The 14,597-nt window shown below is 40.8% G+C and overlaps 1 protein-coding gene and 1 long non-coding RNA gene across 8 annotated transcripts in view; one reads left to right on the top strand and one right to left on the bottom strand.

Annotated features, from left to right (window-relative positions):
* Positions 1–14,597, bottom strand: part of LOC109573666 (uncharacterized) — a 70,422-nt gene that overhangs the window by 41,149 nt on the left and 14,676 nt on the right. For all 6 annotated transcript variants that reach the window (XR_011562079.1, XR_011562082.1, XR_011562083.1 and 3 more), the window contains exons 3-4: positions 7,759–7,797; positions 7,231–7,436 (exon numbers count right to left, since the gene is read on the bottom strand). This is a non-coding gene — a long non-coding RNA (uncharacterized lncRNA). The remainder of the gene's footprint in view (positions 1–7,230; positions 7,437–7,758; positions 7,798–14,597) is intronic.
* Positions 7,261–11,945, top strand: KRT24 (keratin 24). 2 transcript variants are annotated; one of them, XM_070773440.1, is made up of 9 exons: positions 7,261–7,417; positions 7,712–7,911; positions 8,714–8,796; positions 9,169–9,325; positions 9,819–9,980; positions 10,078–10,203; positions 10,548–10,765; positions 10,979–11,091; positions 11,284–11,945. In XM_070773440.1, the coding sequence occupies exons 1-9, from the start codon at positions 7,261–7,263 to the stop codon at positions 11,385–11,387; spliced, it is 1,320 nt and encodes a 439-aa protein (XP_070629541.1). In that variant the 3' UTR covers positions 11,388–11,945. The 2 variants fall into 2 exon arrangements, with proteins under 2 accessions (XP_070629541.1, XP_070629540.1); XM_070773439.1 differs by having other exon boundaries at positions 7,261–7,911.

The raw sequence follows: 14,597 nt of genomic DNA, 5'->3' as shown, positions 1-14,597 counted from the left end.
TTTTCTAAAACCAGCTTGAACATCTGGAAGTTCACGTCCTGTTGAAGCCTGGCTTGGAGAATTCTGAGCATCACTTTGCTAGCGTGTGAGATGAGTGCAATTGGGTGGTAGTTTAAGCATTCTTTGGCATTGCCTTCCTTTGGAATTGGAATGAAAACTGACCTTTTCCAGTCCTGTGGCCACTGCTGAGTTTTCCAAATATGCTGGCATATTGAGGGCAGCACTTTCACAGCATCATCTTTCAGGATTTGAAATAGCTCAGCTGGAATTCTATCATCTCCACTAGCTTTGTCCATAGTGATGCTTCCTAAGGCCCACTTGACTTCACATTCCAGGTTGCCTGGCTCTAAGTGAGTGATCACACCATCGTGATTGTCTGGGTCATGAAGATATTTTTTGTATAGTTCTTCTGTGTATTCTTGCCACCTCTTCTTAACATCGTCTGCTTGTTAGGTCCATACCATTTCTGTCCTTTATTGCCAGAGTCCAGCCCCGGTGGATCCAGGGAATTCGAAGCAGGGATGGCGTTGGCGAGGATCAGGAAACAATCGCTTAATTAAATGTTAATTAAGGATATAAAGAGTGGTTAAATAAGGATAGCTCAGTGAGGAAATTCAGTGGAGAAAAGAGGCTGAAATAAGGATAGCTCAGTGAGGAAATTCAGTGGAGAAAAGAGGCTGAATAATTCAGCCAGAAGGTGAGAGAAAGAACGACATGGGGAGACCAAGTTTCAGTGAACAAGGCCCGCACTTTATTTTCCAAAGTAGTTTTTATACCTTAAATTATGCATAGAGGATAATGGGGGAAGGGGTAGAGTCATGCAGTAAGCCAGGCTTTCTTCCTGCAAACTTATCATATGCAAAAGTTTAGGTGATTTGCATTATCTTCTGGCCCGGAGGCCTGTTAACATTGTAAGACCCTTTCTTCAGAAAACTTATTTTTCTCTAAAGGTGATTGGTCAGGAGCCACCCTCCAAAAGCATTAGATAAAGTTGCATTCCTACAGAGCAAAGGTGTGGTGGGCTATAACAAGAAAAAGAATTAACTCAAGGGTCCGAGGTAACAAACATTAAAGCTACTACTTACACCAATTATATTAATCAATACACTGCCAGGGACACAGCAGGTAAGGGATATGGAGACTTAGCAGCAAACATTGGCCCAACAAGTGAAAAACCCTTCACCAATACAATTTCTAATCAATCTTTTAACTACTCAAAGGAATCTGTGTTTAGACAGTTTAGAACATCTCATGCCTCTCACAGTTGGGAGGCTCTGAGCAATCACATGTGGCTGGAAAAACCTATTCAGGCAGGCTAGAGGACTTCCAAAGGAGTTTGTAGGTTGAAACACTGTCACACCCAGGAATTATTAACTGGAGCTGTAAGTTAACTCTTTTTTTTTTTTTCAGAGAGAGGTAGTGGGGGACAGCCCCCCATAAAGTCAGAGGTGTAGGTGAGAGCACAAAGCACAAAGTAGGCAGACTCTGGTTTTGGAGGTAGATGCTCGAGAATTTCCAGGGGGACTCCTGAGGCTCGATCCCACCTTTGCCTATGCTGAGCCTCCTTCCTCATGACCTTTGCCACAGGCGGAGTGCCTCACGCTGGCTCCCAGCACTTTATTGTGCCCATCTTTGCATGAAACGTTCCCTTGGTATCTCTAATTTTCTTGACGAGATCTCTAATTTTTCCTATTCTATTGTTTTCCTCTATTTCTTTGCATTGATCACTAGGGAAGGCTTTCTTATCTCTCCTTGCTATTCTTAAGTGAAGTCGCTCAGTCGTATCCGACTCTTTGCGACCCAGTGGACTGTAGCCCACCATGATTCTCTCTGTCTATGGGATTTTCCAGGCAAGAATACCGGAGTGGGGTGCCATTTCCTTCTCCATGCTATTCTTACTTCAACCCATCTTAAATCTCCACCTCTAGTAAGCCACTAGGTGGCGCTAGAGATAATGAATACGTCTACCAATACAGGAGACCTAAGAGAAGCTGGCTCGTTCCCTGGGTGGGGAAGATCCCCTGGCGAAGGAACTGGCAACCCTCTGCAGTATTCATGCCTGGAGAATTCCGTGAACAGAGGAACCTGGCAGGCTACAGTCCATATAGGACACAACTGAAGCAACTTAGCACACACAAAGTCACTTGTCTATTCTCCTGATTCTCCATAAACTGACTCAATTATCTTCAGGAAAATTAGAGAACTAAGTTGTGTAAAGGAATTCTAGAGTCTTCAAGTACAAAGCTAAGTCATTTTGTTTCAGAACAAAATTTGGCAAAATGTCACTGAACAGATGCAGGTGGGGAAGCGAGGGCCTTAAGCAGACACACTTAACTGAAGCTACTAAGAGAAGAATGGAAAGATAACAAGGAATGAATTCAGGAAAGGAGAGGAAGGTGTGAAGGAAGACAAGCACTCACAGCATTGGTGGATTTCTGCTCTATCTGTAACTTCTTTGGTGTCTGACAAGAGCACCGGGTTGAAATTGATTTAGGGATGATGCCAGATCCAACTAGAACCGCCTCTCAGAACACTTCTTGTTGCCAAAAAATTTTTTTTCCTCCAAGTAGTTGAGCCTAGTGGGGCTCACAGTAGCCGCCACCAGGACACTAACCTAAGCAATGATTCTTACAGGGGAGGCCCCGGCTCATTCTGGCATGTCCTTGCTGTTCCCTCCACAAATAGCACCTCTCCTCACCAGTAACCCTTCCAACACACACACACAGAATCACAAACACAGAAGACGGAGAAATAAAGACTTAGAAGGCAGAACAAACAGTAGAGAACAAAAGTGATCAAAATGTTCACGAAGTTAAGTCAGGCCAGGCTGTATTTCATTCATTTCAAGCAACACTTCGTGATTCTCTGCAGTACGGCACATATTACAGGGAGACTGTGCACACATCACGCTGGAGCTTTTCCCTTTCTCCGGATGTCTGCCACCAAAATTTCTGCCAACACGCCACAGATTCTCTGGTGCCCACTTCCTTCCCTTAGCTAATCTGATCTTGTGCTTTTATCTCAATATTCTCTGGAATGAACAGAAGGTAGATACCCTGAGATCATTCTATTATTAACTCAAAAGATTAATCAGGGGCAACATGCCATATTCTTTAGTTTTCCTCCTAATCTAAAAACATGCAGCTTATTCCTCTGAAATCTTTTAAAATACAAATCCAGCTCACAAAAAAAATGCTGATGGTTACTATTGGCAAATCATTCTGCACTTATTATAAAAGTCAGGTGCTACACTGAAGTGTCATTTGTATGATTCTTCACAGGTAAAAATACATAAATAAATAAACTGCTAAGCACAAAGTAATCAAACATACATGGAACTGAAGGCAGAGCATTGAGCTGGGAGCCTGGACACCCGGGATTCAGTCCATTGCTTTTAAACAAGTATATATTAAAAAGCTACTGGATGCCAGGCACTGAAGCCAGCATTCCTGAACGTTCTGTTTCACTAGAACCTTATCAGATTCTGAAAGCTTTCATTTTACAGGTGAAAGAAATGCCGAGAACTAATGTGTAATCTTTGGTAAATCATTATTTAAATAAACCAAGTAAGTATTAAATTCAAGGATGTCTGAGAACAACAGGAACTAAGGTTTATTAAAGAATTCTAACACTTCAAGCAAGAAGAAAACTTTATTTACATATGTGATTAAAATTCTTTAATTTGTGAAATGCCAACATTCCAGACAGTTTGCAATTCACGGAATCTAGATTAGTCTGTTGGATAGAGTCACTAAAAGAAAAGACACATAGAAACAGAAAGAAAAAGCATAAAAATGCATTTAAGGAAATCCAAACAGAGGGAACTCCTATGGGTTTACCTCCACATTTATTTACCCACTGCCTCATTAGGTAAAGAATTTCAGGCTGGGCTTCCCATGTGGCTCCATGGTAAAGAATCCACCTGCCAACACAGGATATGCAGGAGACACGGGTTTGATCCCTGGGTCAGGAAGATCCCCTGGAGTAGGAAATGGCAACCTGATCCAGTATTCTTGCCTGGAAAATTCCATAGACAGAGGATCCTGGCAGGCTACAGTCCATGGGGTCGCACAGAGTCAGACATGACTGAGCACACACACATACACAATGGCCATTTTACTTATTAAATGCCTTTCCCAGCAGTCATCTCCAAAGTATAGAATAAAGAATAAAAGAATAATATCAGAGAAGTATCTCAGAATCACTTAATTTTTTTTCTTTGCAGGATCTTAGTTCCCTGACCAGGGATCGAACCCAGGCCCCAGCATGACAGCTCTGAGTTCTAATGACTGGACTGCCAGAGAATTTCCAGAATAAGTGAATTTTTAAACTGAATTTTAAAAACAAAGAAGAGATAGATGTCAGCATTTAAAATTGTATCAAGAAGAAGCTAAAAATAAGAAACAAGAATACCTCAGTCATCTCAAGCTTCCTCAATTAAGACTCAAATATCTAAATATCCCAAAATATACAGTACATAAAGTTTCCAAACTGAAACTGCTACAACTCAGATGACATCTATAGAAAAACTCCACAAACCGCAGGCCAAAGATACTGCTAAACTTTGTCTTTTCTCATTCTTCTCACCTAAAGCTCTTTCTACCCAGGATCTGAAATTTCTAAGTTTCGTCAAGTTTCTTTCACTTAGGTATTGTGGCTTTCTTTATACTTTTTAGCCAAATGCCAGCCTTTATGAAAGTGGAAAGGTTACATTTCACCATTTGAAAAGGAAGGAAAAGAAAGGGACTGTTCCTCCCAGAACCCTAATATTTGCATGTCATTTACCCATTAGTGTTTAGACTTCTTTGGTTTCATAGCTCTGGGGAGAGATTAGGCAAGGTGACCAAAGTACTTTAATGGGTGGTGCATTTTTTTACTTACCTTAGAACAGTGTAATGAGAACTACTCCCAGTTTAACGATTTAAAGTTTAGGAAACACCTTGAATCCTCAAAGCACTGGTGCACTTAGAGTAAAAATAATGACACACCATTACTGCAAAAAACAAAGCAGTAGAACCTAAAAACTAAGAACCTAAAGAGCTACTCAGTAAAAGGAACAATCACCTGTTTAATAATATGTCCCCATCAAAGGCAGTCTAAGGGAGAATCCAAAGCAAGCAAAACACTGGACAACAAACAATTGAATATAAAGATTCAAGAATGCACACAGTTTAACAGAGACTGCCAAGATAAGCAAGAAAGTTATAAATAAAAGTCAGTGACTTGGGCCTAAAGCTCAGCAAGCCAAGAAATATTTTTGAAAGCATCTATACCTTCCCAAAAAAACCCACTTTTTATAAATTGCTGCAAAATGCCCATAACGTAAAATTTACCATCTAAATGATTTTTCAGTGTACAGTTCAGGAATGTTATGTACATTCACATTGTTATGTGACCAACCTCCAGAACTCCTTTCTCTTGCAAAACTAAAACCCTGCACCCATTAAACAACTAATTTCCCCTCCCCCAGTCCCTGGTAACAACCATTCTATTTTTGGTCTCTGCATTTGACTACACCAGGTACCTCATAAATAGAATCATGCAGTATTTATCTAAAAAGAAAAAAAAAAAAAAAAAAACACTTTCAAACCAGAGAAACTACTAGCAGAGGCAAATGGAAATAATCTAAAGAACAAAGGGACAGAAAAACAGGAAGCAGAAAGTGAACAATGGGGGAGGATTCTAGATTTCAGTACCTATGAAATATGATCTCAACCATAACGTTAGTTATCAGAAGCGGATCAAGATCCTCTTTTCTTTCACACAAAAACAGAAAAAACCTGAACAGAGAGTAGACTGGAAAACTCCAGATTTGGGTACCTGCAAAACAACTCCACTGGTACTCAGAAGTGAATCACAAAAAAAATTTTTTTAATAAAATAAAAAATAAAGTAAATTTAGGGAATTTCCTGGCAGTCCAGTGGTTAAGATTCCGCGCATCCACTACAAGGGACACAGTTTGCTCTCTGGTTGGCGAACTAAGATCCCGAGTGCCTCATGGTGCAGCCAAAAATAAATGAATGAATGAATGAATGAATAAATTTTAAAAGAAGCGATTCAGATCCTCTTCTCTAGGTATCAACAAAATCAACATTATCTCTTCATTTCTGAAGATCTGAGTCTAAAGAAGGAAGTTGATGTTGTTGACTTAAAAAAATAGTCACAACCTAGAAAAGGCAACCCACTCCAGTGTTCTTGCCTGGAGAATCCCAGGGACCCGGGAGCCTGGTGGGCTGCCGTCTATGGGGTTGCACAGAGTCAGACACGACTGAAGCGACTTAGCAGCAGCAGCAGAAGTAGAGAGTCATGCTTTAGTTGGTGGGGATTTTAGGGCCTGAAGCCTGGGAACAAAACATAACTCTCAGCTTCTAGGCTGTGACTGTTTTTTAAGTCACCAGTATCATTATATCATACCCAGTTCAATCAGAAAGAAAAGCATCTTTGCAGCACAGCATCACACCACTAACTCTGATCTGATACTAAAACAACCTGCCTCAACACTTTCTCAATCTTTCTTAGACTTTCTCTGAGCAAATAAATGTCATTAAGATCTAATAATGCATACATATAAATGTGGAATACTATTGTTTCATAGTAACAATACTATTGTTTCTTAGTAACAGTAAAAATATCTAATTTGATCTCAAAATATTATACAAAGAAAGACAATCATCTAAAGTCACAAACCAAAAACCTTAGAAATAGGCAATTGAAACCATCAGAGAAGGACAAGCAAACCAGAAAGAAATGCTGATGCTAAAGCTCATTTCACCTTAAAGAGAACAATATGAACAAAAAGTCACAAGTTTGATGGGAAATTTCCATTCTCATCATATTAAGTATACTTTAATTACACCTGTTAATCTGGGGATATGCCCTGCAATTGGGAAATCATGAAGCAAATTTAACACAATTACTCTTTCAGACGAGAGTTATCAGTCACCAACCCTCTGAAAGATTAAGACTGTAATTCTGAAAAATAATTTTTTTTTGCTTTGCTCCACCTTATTTCTTTTCTTAATTTAGTAGAGGCCCGGAGGCTCTGACCTAGCTTCAGAGAATGAGCCAGTAGAGTGGGTTCAGAGGGAAAAAAGTTATCCAGTTGCAGATTAGCAAAGGTGTTACAGGGATTAAGAGGTGACACGGCAAAGGAACACCCTAAAAGTGTGTATATAAGGGCCCAAAAGGCAGCCTGCAAATAGGTTCTTCACGATCACCTCTCCTACTCACCTGGACAAGCCAGACCTTCGCAGGAACACTATGTCTTGCTCATCTCGCATGTCCTCCTCCAGGGCTGGAGGCAGCAGCTCGGTCAGAGTGTCTGCTGGTGGCAGCAGCTTCAGCAGCGGAAGCAGAATTGGTCTCGGGGGAGGCTCTGCCCGGGGCTTCCGAGGAGGGGCCGGCAGCTATGGCCTGAGTGGGGGCTCAAGCGGAGGCTTTGGAGGGGGGTTTGGTAGCTGCTCAGTAGGGGGCGGTTTTGGAGGAGCTTCAGGTTCTGGGATTGGCTTTGGCGGGGGCTCTAGCTTTGGTGGGGGCTCTAGCTTTGGTGGGGGCTCTAGCTTTGGTGGGGGCTCTAGCTTTGGCGGGGGTTCTGGCTTCGGCGGGAGTGCGGGATACACTGGAGGCGCTAGTGGAGGTTTCTACAGCTATGCTGGTGGTGTGGGTGGTGGCGTGGGTGGCGGCCTTGGTGACGGGGGGCTTTTCTCTGGAGGTGAAAAGCAAGCCATGCAGAACCTCAATGACCGGCTGGCCAATTACCTGGATAAAGTCAGAGCCCTGGAAGAGGCCAACGCTGACCTAGAGAACAAAATCAAGGAGTGGTATGAGAAATTTGGGCCCAGGTCTGGAGATGGTGGAGCTGGAAGAGATTACAGCAAATACTATCCAGTCATTGAAGATGTCAGGACTCAGGTGAGACACTAGCCATGCTGAGTTTCTATTATTTCTGTATCTTTCCCATTTATTCAGATCATGAATGATGACTTTAAGTCACAGAATTATTTGAAAACATATTTGTTTTGTTGTATGTATAAAACGGGATGTGGTGTGCTTTAACTGTGACACTGTGTACAACACATCCAAACATATTAATTTTGTTTGCATCTCACATTTGAGTATTTCCACAGAAGAGTAGAATTTACACAATGCCAGGCAGCTAATTAACCTAAGAGTGATGGCTATAAGTCGACACTATCTTCCTCTAATTTTTCATCACAATTAATTCTGGCAGATTGGTGTCCTTTAGCCTCTTACTAGATTTAAATAGCCTTACAGATATTTTTCTTCCTAGAAAACCTGGTGCAAATATTGTTTGAGAATGTGATGGAGTCTAACATGCTTAGACATAGTTGTATGGGAAATATAGTTTTAAAGACTCTTTTGGAAGTGAAATTCATGTTTCACACTATTTTCTGAAAAAGCTCATAGAATAACTGATCTTCCAAAACAGCAAAAATATGTAGAGGATTGTGTTCTGGGAAACAATGTTCCATGCTCATTCCAGCAAATGTGCAGGCTGCTAATTTTTGCAGAAGGATGTTAGTCTAAAGTACATTAGGCTCATCAATGCAGGTGTCATTACTAAGCAAATTTTCAAAGCAAGTCACCTTTAAAGGTTAACTCAGGAGACATCTACTCTCACAGATGGGCATGTAGACATAGGTTTAAAAAAAAAAAGCAACCACGATTTATTCACTATTATTGTCTTGTCTAGATCATTACTGCCACCATTGAAAATGCTGGGATCGTTCTGCAAATTGACAATGCCCGACTGGCTGCTGATGACTTCAGACTGAAGTAAGAAAAGTGAAGACTTGAAAACAAACATTGTAGGAAAAATAAAATCCAATCCCTTGGCTTAGTTTATTCTAAATTTTAAAGAAATCTTTTATGGGATCAAGACTTAAATTCACAAGGGTACATTTTACAAAACCCTCATTCCACAAACAAGAACAGAACAAAGGCAATTTCAGGATGAAATTTTTGTTATCAAAAATGTTGGCCATCAATAGAGTTAATGTACGGTTCAGGTTTTGCTTTACAAGGGGAAAACTCCTAAGAGAAAACTTATCGTTCATTGATCAAATTGCTCGGGGGAGAAAAAACATTTTTTTGCATATGTGAGAATGCACTGTGCTCTTTGAAATGGGCTGTACTGTGCTCTTCCAGATATGAGAACGAGCTGCATCTCCGGCAGACCGTGGAGGCTGACATCAATGGCCTGCGGAAAGTCCTGGATGACCTGACCATGACTCGCTCTGACCTGGAGATGCAGATTGAGAGCCTCACTGAGGAGCTGGCCTACCTGAAGAAGAACCACGAGGAGGTAGGAACGGGGTCCACATTAATCAACAATGCTGGCCTACAGAGGTTCCCCCACATCCATTCTATAAAAATAAAATAAATTCCATCTGGATGGACTTTCAACTTCTGTAACCAGGAGGAAAAAAAGTAATCCTGAGAAAATTATGTGTGAATTTGGTGGGTTGTTTTTTTTTTTTCCTTTCGGTGTCCTAGTTTCAACTTTTTGTTGGCTTATGCACATCTTAGGAAATCATTGCTTTTCTTTTAAGTTTCTCTTTTCTTTGTTGGCTGCACTGGGTCTTCATTGCTTCATTTCTCTAGTTGCGGCGATCGGGGACTGCTCATTATTGCGGTGGCTTCTCTTGTTACAGAGCACCGGCTCTAGGGCACACCAGCTTGAGTGGTTGTGGCACCCAAGCTCTGCACTGGCAGGTGGATTCTTAACCACTGGACCACCGGGGTAGTCTGGGAAGTCGTTGCTTGTCATCACTATGGTCCTTTTTGCTTCGGGCTAGGAAATGAAGAGTATGCAAGGAAGCTCCAGAGGGGACGTGACTGTGGAAATGAACGCTGCCCCGGGTACAGACCTGACTAAGTTACTGAATGACATGAGGGCACAGTATGAGGAGCTGGCTGAGCAGAACCGCCGCGAGGCCGAGGAGCAGTTCAACAAGCAGGTAGATCATCACCCTGAGCCTCCAAGTCCATGGCCACATGTAAGCCACTTCCTGTCAATCCACCAGCGCACAATGACTGCATTTTATTTGTATTTAGAGTGCCTCACTGCAAGCACAGATCTCTACTGATGCCGGGGCAGCCAGTTCCGCCAAGAATGAGATCACAGAACTGAAACGCACTCTGCAAGCCCTGGAAATTGAGCTGCAGTCCCAACTGGCCATGGTTTGTACAAAGAACTTCTCGCAACTCTCCAACAGGGAAGTTGAGCAGTTGGTTTCCTTTCTTTGCCAAGATGTCCCACTTGGCATGTCATAAAAGCAGGATTAGGGAGGACTGTATTATGGTTGTCAAAATCATAAGACATTCCAGTTAAAGATAATGTATCTATTTCCATGAAAGATTTAGTTTAAAAAATAATGGCAAGAAAAATTAAGGAAGCAGAGAAAGCCATAGAGGTTGTAACTCATGGAAAGTGCATTTCTCCTAGTATTTTATAAAATGTATTTTTAAAAAATCACCCAATGATTTATTTTCATGGTGAAATTTTTATTTGCTTTTTCTCTTAGAAAAGCTCCCTGGAAGGGACCTTGGCAGACACGGAGGCCAACTACATGGTGCAGCTGTCACAAATTCAGATGCAGATCAGCAGCCTGGAGGAGCAGATCTGCCAGATCCGGGGTGAGACCGAATGCCAGAACGCAGAATACGAGCAGCTGCTGGACATCAAGACCCGCCTGGAGATGGAGATTGAGACCTACCGCCGCCTGCTTGATGGAGAAGGAGGGTAAATGAAAGTCAGGAACATGCTAAATGCAGACCTTGGTGTATTTGTGTTATGCAACCAAAAAGGGGCGTGGGGACCAGACTTGTATTTATAATGTAAGAGTGACATGGTCCGATGAAAAGACTGCTGCCATCATGGGAAAGAGCCCACTGAGTGGAGGGTTTCTCCTGCCTTTGCAAAGTGCAAAAAACAAACAGTTCTTTTTTTCTCCAGTGGTTCTGGTTTTGGAGGATCTGATTATAGACATTCAGGATCCAGAAACATGGGATCCAGGGATTCATCCATGTCTGATGGCTCAAGATCTGGAACTTCTGTCCAAGGCAGAGGTAGATATTTTTTTCATGTTTCTGAGTTTTTATAATTGAAACATAAAGACATGCTTCACTTTTCATACAAAAAGAATGTACTGTTGTTATATACTTACCTAGATAGAACATACTCAGTGAATATATTCGGATTTCTCTTGATCTATGTTTCTGTGAGTTTCCAGACTGACATTGTGATTCTGCGATTTTCAGACCCAAGCAAGAGTAGAGTGACTAAGACCATCGTCGAAGAGGTGGTGGATGGCAAAGTCATCTCATCTCAAGTCAGCAATGTTTCTGAGGTGAAACTGAAATAAGCAATTTCCAGAGCAACAAGAGTGTCTTTCAGAGGAAAAAAAAAACTCTAAAGGACACCAATGAAGAAACTGCATCAATCTAGCCATCTTTCAGAATCACTTCAGGGAAAAGTATCTATCCAGAAATAGAAGACTAACCAATTTTCCTGCATCCTCTTCTTTTCTTATTAGAATGCTCTTGAAAAAGTCGAAAGACAGCTCTGCTCTAATTGTTTCTGTGCTTCAATAAACTTACTTTTGCAAGTTAATGAAATTATTCCTGAATTTTTTTTAAGAAATACAATACTTTAACCTAGAAATGAAGTTACCAGTTATGACCTAGCTGCATTATCATTATGAATAATAATGTATGTATTATACATTATTTATATAGTATCTTCTTCATGAGAATCAAAATTACAGCCATTTTGTATGTGGGAAATTTTAACATCACATTAGAACACACTGATAGTTGACATTAGACCTCAGGTCTCTACGACTGCAGTTAACAGTTCAGCCCAAAGAAGGATGAGATTATTTGAATAATCAATCTATAATAAATTAATGTCTAATTTCTTTTTTCTGCTTTTATTTTTGAGTTTTATTTTATATTAGAGTACGTTGTTGTTTAGTCACTAAGCCTCTTCCAACTCTTTTGCGACCCCATGGACTGTAGCCCGCCAGGCTCCTCTGTCCATGGGATTATCCAGGCAAGAATACTGGAGTGGGTTGCCATTTTGTCCTCCAGGAGATCTTCCCGACCCAGGGATTGAGCCCAAGTCTCCTGCTTGGAAGGTGGATTCTTTACCACTGAGCCCCCTGGGGCTCTTTTATATTACAGTTGATTTACAATGATGTGTTAGTTTCAGGTATACAGCAAAGTGATTCAGTTATACATACACATATATCTGTTCTTTTTCAGATTCTTAATATATAGTTTCTTTTTGTCCATCACTGAACTGGGGATTTCATGAGATAAAAAGAAACATAAAATATGTCTCTTACTTCAGAAAGTTTACATTTTAGATGGAAAGGAAAGCTAAAAGGGCAAAGAAGACAGCACACAATACAGGGTGTTACTGCCAAAGGGCTTGACCCCACAGTATCCACTAGAAATGCCTCGAGAATCTGACAATCCACATGTGCAGGACTCTTAGGAGAATGGTCAGAATAAAAATCTTAGGAAAGAAGACGGGATGTGTGATATGGTGTCAAATTTCTGAAAACTTTCAAAGTCCCAAAGAGAAGAGATGCTCAGAAATTTGCTCCCTTGTCAAATCTAGCCATATCTCTAACCAAAAATTGTCACCTAGCCAAGCTGGTGTTTCCTTTTCCCCTGTTCTCCACGGCTGAAGTCTTTTACCCCATCAGTGGTCCTCAGAGATCTGTCTTGCCTTGCTGGGAAAATGAAGCCTCTTAAAATAGGGTAGAGGGTGATACAGGTCAGTCTCAGGAAGAAACAGACAAAGGAGAAAGCCAGGTTCTATAAGGACTTTCCCACTTAAGGAATTTAATAGGGCCAGATCACAAATTAGATCATCAATCCCACAAGCCAGTCCTCAAGAAAAGAACATGGAGCTTGGCACAAAAACTCAAATTAAATATTACAAAAGGGTAAACTTGAATGTAATTCATGTAAATTGTACCTTCAAATATAAAGTCAGTAAGAGCTGTATGAGCGTATCATACCTTAATAATAAAAACAACCAAATAATGTAGCTTTTTTCTTATAGGCACATTGAATAAAAAATTAAAATGAACCTAAAAGCACCCTGTAACCAGAGAATGAAGTTAGTACCTAAGCATCAACCACTATTCCCAGAAAAAGAGCAACAGTGTCTCAAGTCAAACATGTGTTTCCCATCAAAGCATTATTACAGCAAGTTAAACTTGGATGTTTCTTCTCTGCTGAAAAGTTAAGAAATGTAAACTGGCTGATTCAGCTTTGATTAAAGACAGAAGGACAGACTTGGAAACCAGCTTATATGTGACCTCCCATCCTTTGGGCCATCATGGTCACATCAAGAAAGCCTCTCTCCATGAGTCGTCCCAGGTCCAGTCTTCCAGTCCTGTACTACCGGGGACCTATGTTTATGGCTAGTATTAGCTTCATGTCAGGGCAAAAGTATGTGGCTACTCTGAAGATTATCTTTAGGTGAAACCCTCATTCTGGGTTTCCTTGGCATGTGTGGAGATGCTGCATTTGTACTAAATGATGGTTTACAGATACGGAAAGGTCTAGTTCATAAGCGCCAACTTGCTGAGATGCAGTAGAATATGTTATGAGCTCATTCAATTTTAAAAATTGAAATTATTGAATCATTTTGGATTGTAAAATTTATTTAGAGAGCTGAATAAATACTAAGGACAGGGTGTTCATATGTTATTGTTTGACATTTCAAAGACAGGTACTGGATTCCAGCCTAGTTGTTATTCAGACTGTTGTTATTCCAGACTGTTGTTATTCAGTCTCCAAGTCATGTCCAACTCTTTGAAACCCTGTGGACTGCAGCACACCAGGCTTCCCTGTCCCTCACCATCTCCTGGAGTTTTCCCAAGTTAATATCCACTGAATCAATGATGCCATCCAACCATCTCATCCTCTGTTGTCCCTTTCTCCTCCTGCCCTTAATCTTTCTCAGCCTCAGGGTCTTTTCCAATGGATTCCACTCTACCCACCACAAAACTTATCCAAAGATCTGGAAACTGTTTTAAGGAAACTGCAACAGTTAAGTGTAAAATGTTATAATATATTGTAACAAAGAGTTATGATGTGGATATCCTAAAAAATTAAGAGAACAAGGCCACTTCCTTTGGGAAGCTAATTCATCAGAATGATAGGGAGAAGAGTTCTCTCAGAGACTGACCATTCCTCACAATGTGACAATTAAGATCTGTCAGATTCTTTAATATGCTTAGACCCAGAGATCTGGTATGTGCAAGGATCTTTGTTACATTATTTTCTAACAAAGTAAAAGGATGGAAACAGCCTGAATGGCCATCAATAAATAATAAACTATGTGCATATAGACAATGGAATATAATGTAGACATTAGTAAGAATGCATTGAATAGAAATAAACACACAGACATACAGAATAGACTTGTGGTTGTCAAGGGGGAGGGGAGGAGAGGGGTCGAGTTGGGTGTGGGGTTAGTAGATGCGAACTCTTATATAGAGAGTGGATAAACAAGGTCCCACAGTACAGCACAGGGAACTATATTCAACGTC

This window comes from Bos indicus, chromosome 19 (assembly GCF_029378745.1).
Source record: "Bos indicus isolate NIAB-ARS_2022 breed Sahiwal x Tharparkar chromosome 19, NIAB-ARS_B.indTharparkar_mat_pri_1.0, whole genome shotgun sequence".
Lineage (NCBI taxonomy): Eukaryota > Metazoa > Chordata > Mammalia > Artiodactyla > Bovidae > Bos > Bos indicus.
The sequence above is the reverse complement of the archived record's forward strand: the minus strand, read 5'-3'. Positions and strand labels throughout refer to the sequence as shown.

Coding starts and splice junctions, on each gene's coding strand:
- KRT24 (XM_070773439.1), top strand. CDS start 7,261: ATGTCTTGCTCATCTCGCATGTCCTCCTCCAGGGCTGGAGGCAGCAGC. Junction 9,981..10,077: donor AGGAGCAGTTCAACAAGCAG/GTAGATCATCAC, acceptor ATTTGTATTTAG/AGTGCCTCACTGCAAGCACA. Junction 10,204..10,547: donor TGCAGTCCCAACTGGCCATG/GTTTGTACAAAG, acceptor TTTTTCTCTTAG/AAAAGCTCCCTGGAAGGGAC.